At 32.5% G+C, this 13746-nt stretch overlaps 1 protein-coding gene across 4 annotated transcripts in view; it reads right to left on the bottom strand.

Moving 5' to 3' along the window:
* The window catches only part of LOC129941717 (trissin receptor), a 343356-nt gene that overhangs the window by 17138 nt on the left and 312472 nt on the right, over positions 1 to 13746 (bottom strand). For all 4 annotated transcript variants that reach the window (XM_056050416.1, XM_056050417.1, XM_056050418.1 and 1 more), the window contains one exon: positions 12432 to 12652. In XM_056050416.1, the coding sequence (XP_055906391.1) occupies positions 12432 to 12652 (221 nt within the window). The remainder of the gene's footprint in view (positions 1 to 12431; positions 12653 to 13746) is intronic.

Genomic DNA, 13746 nt, shown 5'->3' with positions numbered 1-13746 from the left:
AAATTAGAACTAATAACTCAGCAAAAAGTACCATGAAAGGTTAAATATTATCTTTAAATTCTTATTTTGTATTAGTTGCAATTTTTGAATATGTGCTTTTCAATTCTTTTTTCTGTACTCATTTAGGAATTTTCGATTGATAAGGGTAGATTTATATTTAAGTCACAATATTTGTCCCGTTTCAAGTTTGCTAAATGTTAAGCTAAAGGTCAATGACCTACCTTAGATACTTTGCACTTAATTTTCCCTCAATTTCTTGATTTGAAGGGTGTTATTAGGCAATAAATAAGGTTTCCTTTTTTCGGAAACAAAAGAACTCACATTTGAATGGTGGTGGTAGGATATAGAAAAAAAAGGTTTCTATTTTATTTAGTATGTATTTAATAATAATTCAGTTGCTTCAAGTTCTTTCATTGTTGTTTTAGGAAAATATTAAAATGAAAAATACACTTCTCCAGTGAATACAAAATTCCTTGGAAAATTGTAGAATTTAAAAATGGTTTAACTTGTTATCGTTTAAAGCTCAAATTATTAACTAATTTGCTTATTCCTAAAGTTTGTTTTAAATGTGGGCCAAAAACTAAAATATAAATGAGGTTGTGATGCGACCAAAACAGATGGCTGACATTCTATATATTTCTAAAATTTGTAAAATATATTAATGACAATATAGAGTGTGAAGTAAAAAAAAGTTCGAAATCAATTTTTTCCGAAAATCATTATTTAACAGTTTTTAGTTGTTCTTGTAAGTTTTCGTAATAAGTAAACAAAATTGGTAATTGAATAAATTAACTAAAGGTTTAAAAAAATATTTCGCATATTATAAAATAAGCTTGAATTCAATGTCTGTTTTTGTTTCCGAGATATTTTTGTCGAAAATAAATAAAATAAGTCATGGTAAAAATTGGTTTTTGAATGAGATTTTTTTTTGAGTATTTATATTTCTTGAAATAAAAAGGAAATGTCGATTGTATTTTTCTAAAATTAAGCTCTTTTAATAATTTAAATTTAGAATAAAATATTTTTGTAGTCAATTCATGTATTTTAGAAATATACTTTTTTTTTTTATTCGAGAAAACGAGTTTAAAGCTTTTTGAGGCTGTCTTCATTTATGAAGTAGTTTTTTAACCCTTCCCAGAGGAAGTTGTTACAATGGGTCCGATTTGTCAAATTGAAAATTTTGAAATTTCTCAACTTTTCAAGGTCCCTAGAGTCGAAATTCAAGATTTTTAGAAAGATGTCTGTAATCGTGTGTGTACGGACGTTAACGGCGTTTTTTCGTCATCCATAGCTCAAAAACTAGAAGAGATATCGACTTTAAATACATTTTGTTATACAGATAATAATGCAAAAAGATGCAAAAAGGCCCCTCAAGACAATTGCTTGAGTGTTTTTTTAGCCATAGCAGTTTAAAAAAAGGTTCAAATTTTTGTTAACCCTAAATATCCACACTAAATAACCAAAAATGCTAGAGACTTAAATTAAATTGTATTATACATACTGTAACGTGATTTCAAACAAGTATATTTATTGAAAAAATTCAGTTAACGGTTTTTTTATAAATCAAAAAAAAAAAACTGAAAAAAAAAATTGTCACATCAAAAATTTTACGAATAAAAAATGATTTTGAGCAACGAAAAATAATATTTTTAACATCTGGTAAAATTTGGATAAAAATCAAATTGACAGTTTTTACAGAAAATATTAAACCTATACAAAAAAATAAAAATTAAAGCAAATACATATTTTTAGAAATATTTAAAATTTTAGGACTTTTATTTATAATATTTTTAAAAGCTTGTGCCATAAACAATTTTTCAATTTCATTCTCATTGCACGTATTTTGAAAACAAAAAAGGACTGCATATAAAAACATCCAACAAAAATAATATTAGTTTTCCTTTGTTTTGAAATTTAGTATCATAAAAATAAGTAAACCGATGTCTTTCTTAAAATTTTAAATTTTTTATAACTTATTTTTAATTTTTTAATTGTATGTTTGTGTTCTTTTTAAATATGAGATGAAGTCTCATCCTTTCCATGAGTAGAAAAAACTTTGTTCAATTGTTTGTGGACTCGAAGATAGATGTCATTTCTGTGCCTGAAACCTGGTTTCAGAAAGAAAGAAGTAATGACTTCTATTGGTCGAAGGTTTTAGGCTGAAAGGAGTTTTTCTTCTGGTGAAGGCGCCGCGCGCCGCCCTATCGTAAATCGGATGATAACTGTCCTTAAGAATACTGTAACACTGAGAGTATTTCGGTTGGATCTATTTACGGACCTTACAACTCAGCACCATACTTTTTTCTTATTTGTTTTCCTATACTATAATATGTGGTGATTTTGATTGTAACCTGTTGAATTCCCGTTTAGCTGAAAACCCACTTTACTAAAGAATCTTGTACATTACTAGACCTTTATTTTTCTACTGATGTTGGTAAGGTAATTCTCTGCACCCAACTTTTGGCACCTTGCTTCTCCAACCACGAGATTGAAACAACAAAGGTTTCAATATCGAGACTACAAAAATATAAATGCAATTCAATTGGTGCATGACTTTGAGTGCATAGACTGCGTACTCGTTGTACGCCATGGACATCACTGCTGCGATGGCACGTCGGGATGCAACCTACAGTCAATGAAGGCGGTACAAGCTGGAGGAATTCCACAAATCTTATTGCATACTTCGAAATCAAGTCGTCGTAATGATCAGACTGGCAAAAAGGATTTACTACGAACGCAAACTTATAAATTTTACATCTGGCAAAAAGTTATGGAATAACTTGCGGGAAATCGGCATAGGGAAACCATGTAAGAGGTTAGCTAACGACATTGATTGTGATGCTCTTAATACAAAATTAATTACATCACCTCCGTCCCTGGATGTAACTTCAGTTATTGATTCTTCTATCAAAGAGCAATTAACTGGTATAAACAGCTTCTTCAACTTTATTGGAATATTGGAGGCAATAATATCCATCAAAACAAACGTTACAGGCCTGGATTTAATGGAACCTAAGAATAAGAAGCGCAATGGACAGTTATTATATGAAACAACTGACGCTTTTAGACTTTTCAAAGGTCTTTGACACTGTTAGCCATCCAATTCTGTGTAAAGAGCTGCGAAGAAGTTTTGGTTTTTCCTTAGAATCCTGTAAGCTTGTTCATTCGGATCTTAGCGGAAGACAACAAGTGAACGTTATTCTTCCTTTCTCAATATCTTAGCTGGAGTGCCTCATAAATCTATCCTCGTACCAATCCTTCTCACTATATGTAAACGAGGTTCCACATGTTGTTAAAAATTGTCTGATTCATCTTTATGCTGATGATGTACAGCTCCTTATGAGTCGACCTTCTGTAGCAAGAAATGATGCCTGAAAGCTTAAAGGTCATTGATTATGTCAATACTGCGAGAAATTTAGGGATAATTTTCAATCGTACCCTTACATGGAACGACCACCTTGATAGTGCCATTGGAAAAGTCTATGGTAGTCTTCGTGCTCTTCAGTTGACTCGAAGTATGACCACATTTCGAACTTTGCACAACGTTTATCTGGCTGTAGTCTTGACAGTTTACTAAACTTCTGATCGGTGAGCTATCTGCATGAAATCATTCAAACAAAACAACCGCATTATCTACATAACAGGTTGAACTTTCCTAGTTCATCAAGGTCTTTTGTCCTTATACAAAATCGATTTAAGAATCTCATTTATGAGCGTCCATTTTTTGTTTTTTGAACTCCCTGCCAACCCGATGAGAAGTATAAGAAGCGCTAATAGGTTTAAATCTTTAGTTTTCAATTATTTATCATATCGTTGATAATAATTATTAGGTAAGTCCTCAACTTTATCTTTTTTCTTTTTTTTTATTTTATCATTTTTACGTTTTCATATTTAAATTATATATTTGTAAATAGAACCTCTCTTTTTTTATATCAAATTCAAATTCCTAAATTCATTTAAAAGCTGCAAAACTTTATAAAACTTAGGTCCTACTTTGTAATCGATTTTGAAATAAATAAATACAAATACAAATACAAATACAATAGAAATGCTGTTTTCTTTCTGTATAAGATCTTTGAAATTTTCGATTTAATTTTTAATCATTTGAAGCTCAAAGCTTTTCAACTAAACTCAGTAGGAGCTGCAAGACATCTTAAAAACAAAATAATTATTGACCTTAAAGTATAATACTAAATAAATTCTGTGTATGCTAAGTCGGTTTCGAAATAATTCTGTGTAACTTTAATTATAAATTATTATATTAAATAGTATAAATTATTGCTGAACGGATTTAAAAATCAAATCAATCTGCAAACTTCGTCGGAGATTGTAATACAAAAACTAATTTATTCCAACCGTTTTTTTTTTTAATACTGATTTTCTAAAATCAAAAAATAAATATTGATGATTCTTAAAATCCATCGGAATATCAAATTTTCCTTTTTTGTTGCATGTTTTTTTCTTTCCACAATTTGGCAAACCAAAAAGTAATTGTTTTGAATCCGAATTCAATCAGTTTTAAGAATTTCATTGGTCTTAATTCACTATTCCTTAGGAAAACAAATTGGATTGCTTATGATGACTTAAAACAAAATGTATGCTCTACATTTAGAGATTCCCTTACACTCAAAATAATTTTTAATTATTCGTGCTTTACTGTTTGTAAGTTCGTGCGTTTTATTTCAATATTTATTTCAGTTTAATTTTAATATTGTTTAAGGACAAACATTAATTGGAACACGTTTTTAAGTTTAAATAGATTCTCCGAAAGGGTCTCACACACTTTCAAAAGTATCAAAAAACTTTATAGAAAATTATAGAACGAGGTTAAACCCGCCAGCTATGTACTGCATACACGTCCTGTCTATATAAATCCTATCTTCAAAAACATGAACATTTCCAGGAAAAAAATTAAAAGTAAACTTTTACTATTTCGTGCTTCTTGGAATTAAAACAAATTGAAATGTTCTTTAGGCAAAAGCTAATTATCGATTCAATTTTTTTTTTAACAAAATCTGATTTTAGATTCTTTGGTCTTAAATAAAAAATAAGGACATCTGCCTTAATGGCTCTTTGATGTTAGGTTTACATATACAAGCCTTGGGAAAAATATGTAATTTAATCAATATTTAAATATTAACATGTTTGCATTGAAAAGTATAGTCAAAAGAACATCTTTTTATTTTTAATACAAAGAAACATACATATAAGCAAAAGTAAATCTTAAAGTTCACTTAAAAATTCTAAAAAATGACACACACTTTCATAAACTACAGCTACGGCAAAAATAATAGAATCAAGACACAATTGAAAGTAATTATGTCTTTACCAAAAAACTAAAAAAGCAATTTTTGAAGCAGATCTACGAAATGTATGACGACGGTTATTGTAATGGGAAGCAGCTAAGCGTCTAAAAAGACACAGGCAAGATTTCAAATGGATCGAAAATATAAAACCAATAGCTTATCTTTTTCCTGAACACCTCGCTAATGTTTTAAAACCTTTCACAGCAAACACGGCTACAGATCTCTAACTGCTTTTTGATAGAAACTACTTATGTGAAATTTTCCAACGAAGTAAGAAGGAACATAAGTTAACTAATAAAAAAAAACCTGCGAATGATTTCATCACTGTTCAAGCTTTAAAAGCAATGTCCTAGATAGCCAATATTAATTATTAGAATATTAAAGATGTCATTTGTTGTAGTTATACAAGGTCTAATAGACCAGTATTGCTTAATCCATCAAATCATTAAAAAAGTTTTAACTGTTAATAATAAGGCTCCGCTAAATAACAGTTTGACCGAAATTACTTGGCATTAAAGAAAATAGAAGCCTGTGTACGGCAATGAAGTGTCCTAATACTAAGCCCATATCAGGCCCCCTTTGCTAATTATATACATCAATATTGGTGTCAAATAGATCCTTTCAAAGACTTAACCAAAGTTGCAAAAGGTAGTCTACAAAGTTAATGTTTGCACTCAAAATGGAGTATCAAACTAAATGATACAAAACCGATTTACATTCTACAATCGAAACATAAACAATGTTAAAGTTTATGTAAACAGTACAGGAGTACCATACTAAAATACTGCTAAAAACCTTGGAGTAGAGAAGAGCTTTATTGAAATTATAGACAAATTAACGAACTAATGTTAAGCATATACTCAAACCCGTTTAGGCTCATGGCATCCAAGTATGAGACTGCATAAATAAAACTTTTGCTGAACCTATCAAAAAATTCCAAAATAAACTGCTTCGTGCAACATCGTGACTATCAAATTAAAGTGGTTACAGAAATGGTTGAAAAAACACGTGGGATCACATAATCAGCGACATAATCAGAAAACCCAACTCTGAAATGGAGATCGCCTTGAATTTACGAGACAATGTTGGGAGATTAAAAAAGAACTAATCCTCATAAACTGAACCCTAAAAGCTATAGGAACGTATTGCAACTATTCACTTCCCTTTAAGTACATTTTAAGTTAAAAAAGGAGAATCATGTGCTGATCATTGCAGTGCACAGTGCAGTGTTTCAGTATTCGAAATTTAAAGAAAACTAAGACATCATTTATGGGTAGACAACAATTAAAGAAAATATGTTGAAGTCTTTGCTGGGTTAAATCAATTAACTCAGCTTGTTTCGAACCCGACCCTTGACTTTCAAAATTTTTCATGCCAAAGCACATAGTTTAAGAAAAACAGGTTACAATTTTAATTAATTTTTGAATGAGAAAGTTTATTCTGAATATGGTATAATCTTTTAAACCCAAGGACAACTCATGGTTTGATTCAAGCTGTAAAAAAGTGCTAGTAAGTAACTTCTGTAACGATCATATGCGACAAGCGAAATGTTTACATGACTAGATTGTAGGGCAAAAAAATAATACAATGTCCCAGAGGTAACACAATATTTCTGGTCATTTGTAAAAAAACGTTCTTAAGTTCATTCAAGCAAATTTGCTCTCTATGTTAGATCGTTTTTTTTTTATATAATAAGCGCTCACTAAACACTGTAGACACAGTGTAAGCACTAGGAAAGGGAGAGAGGGGTTGAAATGAGGTATCTTTGCACATTAGTTTTGAATTGGAATGCATTCGACATTCGCGAAGTACAGCTAAGGAACGAATCTCTGTACTTGACAGTACGACAAAAGTTTCGATCGAGTGTATATTGATGAGCATTCCTAGAAGCGCGAGTATTACGGTTGAACTGTTTAAGGGGAGGAATGCAACTGGCTATTTCTCTAAAGCATAAACCGTTAAAATAGCGGTAAAAGTGGATAAGGTAAAAAAACATTTAGACGATATTCAAGCGACGTGAAAAATCTTATGATAGTATTTATTATCACCAATCTATCTAAATGCTCTACGTTCGATACTGTCCAAGAGGCTTTAGTAAGTTGCAGTAGCACCAGCCCATATATGGGAGTTATATTCAAGCTTTGGACGTATAAGTCGTGAAGATAACTGCCAGATTAGAGGGTGAGAAAAACTTTTTGCATCGCTTTAGAAAACCCAAACATTATGCGGCATTTTTGGCGACTTCGCGTATGTGATCGTTCCACAAAAGGTGGTTGGTGATACACATACCAATAATATCGAGATGTTCATCCTCCTCGATGTAAGTGCCATTTATGGATAATGGCAAGAGGGGGTATATATGGCTTTAACGATACAAGACAGCATTGGGTTTTCGAAGCATTAAATTCCACGCAGTTGTTTAATCTCCATTGCATAATGCTGTTTAGGTCGGAATCCGAAGAAGGGGGTGTGAATCTGAAAACGAATATGAAAAGGTAAGAGTACTATCGTCAACGATTGTTCCGCATTGGATAAGAAGTTGCAGACAGGAGATCATTAATAAAAATTAAAAAGTGTATTGGAGAAAGAACAGTGCCCTGGGACATACCAGCATTTATTTTGTGCTTATCAGACTTGAATTCATCCAATACAACTTGTATTAAACGATTCGAAAGGTAATTACTAATTCAATGAAGGAGGGATTCATGGGAACCGAAAGCGTTTTCGATAAGAAAACTTGATGCCAAACCCTATCAAATGCTTTTGAAATATGAAGTGCAGTAATCTAACTTTCTCTAAAGCAATAGTGTAATGACTTTTCCAGTACTTGAGAATGCAAAGCGATCTTATGCGATTATTCTTCTTTAGAACTCGTGCAGTTGCAAGAATACTGAAATACCTTGGCATACACAAATCCAGGGGCCCGGATTTTATCCCTCCTAATGTGCTGAAGAGGTGTTCTTTAACGCTGGCTTAAAGAAGGCAAATCCTCCTCCCCCTCTTTCTATCGTCAAATTGCACTAGGTCACTTCCTTCAGAGGTAATGAAAACACTGATAAATTTTTATTTTGATGTATTATCTTGAAGAAAATAAGCTTCTTAATGATCGGAAGTATGGCTATCGTAGCAATAAGTCCACTGGTTATCCCATGGTTTATCACACCGAATAGTGGAACAAATCTTTACATCGTTTTAGAGTAAGTAAGATTTGATATTTCAAAGGCATTCGATAAAACTGTCTTATCGAAAATACGAGCTTTTGGTATTGATACCTTTCTAAACGTTCAAAATATGTTGTATTGTTTAATAAAAGTTGTATTGGAATATTTCGAATATGAAAATCATACATTCGTGCTTTACTTTTTCACTGATGACAGTTCTCTCAACTTTTCATATTTGATTCTAGATTCACATCCTTGTCCTTCAGATATAGAACTACAGCATGTTATAAAATTATGGAGTTGAATTCCGATCTTAAAAAAATTGTCTAATGAAAAATTCAATGTTGTCTCCTGTTTTTAAAGTGTAATCTTCCTCTGATGCCTCTATCAATAATTGGCACTTGCAGTCTTGCCCCATGCTATCAATCAACTTTTGTTATTCGGCAGGTGTATTACAGATCACCTCAATTTTAATAATCAAATATTCGACATCTACAAAGGCTTTCTTATTTCTCCAAATCGTTATGATAACTCGCATATTTGGCTAGGTGTCTTAAAAATGTTTAAGTCTTTTGGTTATATTTAAAAAAAAAGCTATAGAAGTGTAACCGAAATTTATGCATTACTCGAACACCGCAGCAACCTGAGGTTGTTATACTGATATTTTTAAAAAACATGTTCTATCGAATTAGGCGCTCGCATTTTCAGGAATGTTCATCAGTTGGTCTTTGAAATCAAGTATGGACGTATTTGTATTGTATTCATTTAAAAAATCGATTACAAGGTAGGACAAGCGTCTTATAAAGTGTTGCAGGCCTTTACATTTATTTCAGAATTTGAATAAAAATTATATACCTAAGACTTTTATTTACATATTTATATAAAGAAAAAGAAAATTATTTGCCAAATAGTTAAAAAGTAAAAATTTAAATCTACTTATGCTTCTTATTCTTCTCATAGCGATGGACAGAGAGTTCCAAAGGCGTACAATATGAATACAAAATTGACGCTCAGTACTTAGAAAATTGTATCGGGGTAGTATTAAAACAAAGGACCTTGTTCAATGAGGGAAATTCAGCTTACCGTATAGATAATCAGGTTGTTGTGTTTGGATGATTTCATGCAGGTAACTCAGAGAGCGAAAGTTTATTAAGCTGTCTAGGCTACAACCAGTCATTTGTACCGCAAAAATTGATATGTGATCATAACGACATAGATTATAAATATAGCGGGAAAGCAATATTCAATTTGCGGCTAGTCACACAATTCTAGTTTACAAAAGATTTCACACCCATACAGCACAGTTGGTAGTATAAGGGCCTTAGAAATACTACTCCTAGGCTCCTAGGTTTTTAGCAGTGCTAACATATTCAATCGTTTCATCGTCATTTCCAACAGGTTTAAACCCAATAGGTCGAAGTTTGTGCGTTAGATGGGTGGGATGTTGATTTGACAGGGTTAAGGCCGAAATCATTCTTTTTCGACCTTTGTGAAATGCAGAGCAGATCCTCGTTCATTAAAGCTACGGCATCATTTTTAACCTCAAAAGGTCGACTTATCAGGAGCTGCACATCGTCAGCATAAAGATGAATTAAACAATGTTTAGCAACTTGTGGTAACTCATTTATGTAAAGTGAGAAGAGGATTGGTCTAACGATAGATCCCTTTGGCACTCCACTCAAAACATTGAGAAATATGGACGAATATCCATTGGCCACCACCCATTGTTGACTTCCGCTGAGATACGAAAGAACAAGCTTACAGGACTCTTAAGAAAACCCAAAGTTAACTCACAGCTTTCTACAGAAAAATTGAGTGGTTAACAGTACCAAAACCCTTTGAATAATCTAACAGTGTTAGAAAAATATAACATGATCAATGTCCATTGCCATTCTTCTTTCATCAGTTACAAAAAGTAAGGCGGATTTGCAGCTGCTCTTATGTCGGAAATCAGACTGACAGGTACTTAACAGGTCGTTAATTGTAAGATATTTTTGGATCTGTGCCAGAATAATTTTTCAAACACTTTTGAAAGAAACGGGAGAATGGCAATCGGCTAAAAGTCTGTACAAGTACTTGTTTGCTTTTTGGGAATGGGAAAAATATATTTCCTCTTCCATTGTAAAGGAAACTCGGAAGTAGTCAATATGCTGTTAAATATGTATGTAGGTTATAAAGCGCAGTATATATGGAAGCAGTAGTCTCAAGACCTTAGGGTCCATTCGGTCCATGCCAGTAACATTAGGTTTAATCGACATTATTGCATCTGCAATATCTTTCTCTTGTATTCTTATAAAACACAGAGAGCTACTGATAGCAGTTGGTTCTTCTCAGTAAGGGAATGAACGGGTGAAGCAACTTTTAAGGGCATGGTCGTAAACTTTTTGTTGAGTGCATGACAATCGACGTCACCAACAGGCTTTTGAGATTGCTTGCCAATACCGATTTTTCGCAGGTTTTTTCATAATTTGTTGCCAGAGGTTAAAGAATCAAATTTATTTTCATAATAAAGTCTTTTTGCCGTTCTGACCATTTCACCCAACTTGATTACGCAGTCTGCAATACAATTTGTAGAAGTGCTCAAGTTTGTAAGGTCTCCATTGCCTGTAGGAGGAATCTCGTCGTGACATCAGAGAAGAGATGTAGGTATTTAGCCAAGGCGGAGCCGTATGCCTAACAAGAAGGGTTTTAATATTAACATGCCTCTCAAAAAGATGACTGGCGTTTTGCCGTAAAAACCTGACTTGATCGTTTACATTTTGCATATGGTACAGTGAGTTTCATTCTACGCAGTCAAAGTCACGCACTAAGTCAGATGTGTTTGAAAAATTAAATCGAAACATACAAAAAGTAAATCGTGCTTGGAAAAACCTGGTGCTAAAAGCTGGCTGTAAAGCATAACCTTACCATCATCGCTGGCAAGATACAGACCTTATAGCAAATTAGACTCTTTGGTGAAGTGGGTAGCAGTGGAGCAGTTAACGGGACTTAGATTCAGCATCTTAAATACAGATTACAGTTGAAATCCCCACACAGTAAAATATAAGAATAGCTAGAAGAAATTGTCTCTTACGTCGTAACCAATGGTATTATGTTAATATGGTTGTATGGTCTGTAAAATGATCCATCTAAAACATTTTCAGTGTTGAATGTACAGAGTAGAGAACACAGCACCTTGAGCGACTAGACTATGTAAGGTGATAACAACACAAGCCATTAATACAAGACAGAAGGACAGAAGAGAAAGAACAACAGACAGAAAGAACACATGACAACAGCACGCGGTAGGTTTCAAGACGGTCCCCCATCTTTCAACGTTCACTGATGCTTGATTTCGGTGATCGATGGGAACCGAAGCTTTATCAGTGACTAGGCCGTTGCCAGAGGTTATTTTTTTAACCGCACATTAAGAATGTAGGTTGATTCACCTAACTCAGTTTTTCCCTCCCATTTTAATATTCAAAACTTTGAAGCTAAAGTGCATCGGTATTTCTTTTTAAATCTTTCTTCATTTTATTTACGCCGGCCCTGTTTTTCAACTTTAAACATGTTAAGGGTATTAATAAAACATCTCGTATCCTATCAAAAATGTTACTTTTTTAAGCAGTTTTTGCGTTAAAGACGTATGCAGTGAATGCGACATCTCTTTTCTGCACTCAAATTTTTAATAAAATCTAACTTTTTCATGTCGTGTTAACTTTTCTTTAGTGAAACAAACAACAGTCAAATAAAAACTAAGAAATGTAACCATTATTTTGGCCATTGCTGTATGTAAATTGTATGTTATTTAAGTAGTATCTCTTTTTTTTACAAAGAAAATTTCATGGTCTTCGTCTGGATTTAATACAAAAAAAAAAGAATACTTTTCATCGCTCCTTAATTTATTTTCTTTTTACGTGATATTTTTTAAACGAAGGTTTTTACATACAATACAAACATAAAATAAATGTTTTCTTATACTCACCAATATTGCCACATTTTTCGTGCGTGATATGGTAAATTGCACAATGCAAATGTTAAAACGAATATAATAAGCATTCGAACAACACCACGTCGGGCACGCAATACGTTATTTGATGAATGTGACATGTGAGATACACGCTGCGTATTTTGACGCTGATGATGGTGAAAACTGGCTTTATTTCGACAGGTGGATATAATTGGACGATCTGATTCCATTGATACCTGCAAATTAAAAAAATACAAAAACAAAATTATTTTAAAAGTCAAAATGAAATTATTTCAATACTAATTTTTTTCCAATTGAAAATTTAAAATGTAAAATGCAAAATAAAAATCAAAGCTACTTAATAATAAAAATGTGAGGGATGTTGCCAGGATAAAATAATGTCAGAAATGTGTAAATATTGATGTGTAAATGTAAATGATGTGAATTGACTTTTAATAATAATCTATATAAAGGATGAACCAGAGATTAAAGTTGAAAGCGGGAGTAGTATGGACACTCTCAAAGGTTCCATAGACATAGTACCTACATACATATGGTGTTGACGTATTTTCAAAACTCTCTATTCATTCTTCACATCATAACCGTCATCATCATCCATCAGTAGAAACAAAGAAACAACAAAAACTATTTCGAGTCACTGGGGCGTATGTGGAACATTTTTTTTTTTTTTTTTTGTTTTTCTTCACTCAATCAACTTTTGCTCTTGTCAAAACTCATTGTAAAGTTTCATTACTTACTCTTCAAAAAACCACTTAACTTTCACTCTGTGTTCCTGGGTTCATTCTCTTTTAGCCACTGGCTCTGAAGTTGGATATTTTGGAAGTTTTAACAAAGACGGACACATTTCAGATGAGTAGGAAGGTACATATGTATGTAGTTGTAGGTAGGTTCTTTTAAACACACTCTACAAACATTTAATACAAAATTGTACGGTATTCGTCGGTAGGAACAATTAAGATTCATTTATAGTGAAGCACATAGCTTCTTTCACAACAACATCTATCTACTTCTATATTTTTGATGGACCAGCTTGCGGAAAATTTACTGAAATTGTTGGTTCTCCTCTCTGATGGCAAACAGAAAAATGTCCTATATCTATGTATTTATGAGTGCTTCAAGTGTCTTTTTATGAAGTCCTTAATTTGAACATTCAGTCATGAGGTTTTGTAATGAAAAGGAAGCAGGGAAAGTATTTAATTTTATTTTTATTTTTATAGGCAAGGTGATGCTTTCTGGCTGCCACCAATGATAAAGATTTTAAGAAGTTTTTAAAATGGGTTTCATTTTATTATGTTGGTTTACTTATATA

Source organism: Eupeodes corollae, chromosome 1 (assembly GCF_945859685.1).
Source record: "Eupeodes corollae chromosome 1, idEupCoro1.1, whole genome shotgun sequence".
Lineage (NCBI taxonomy): Eukaryota > Metazoa > Arthropoda > Insecta > Diptera > Syrphidae > Eupeodes > Eupeodes corollae.
The sequence above is the reverse complement of the archived record's forward strand: the minus strand, read 5'-3'. Positions and strand labels throughout refer to the sequence as shown.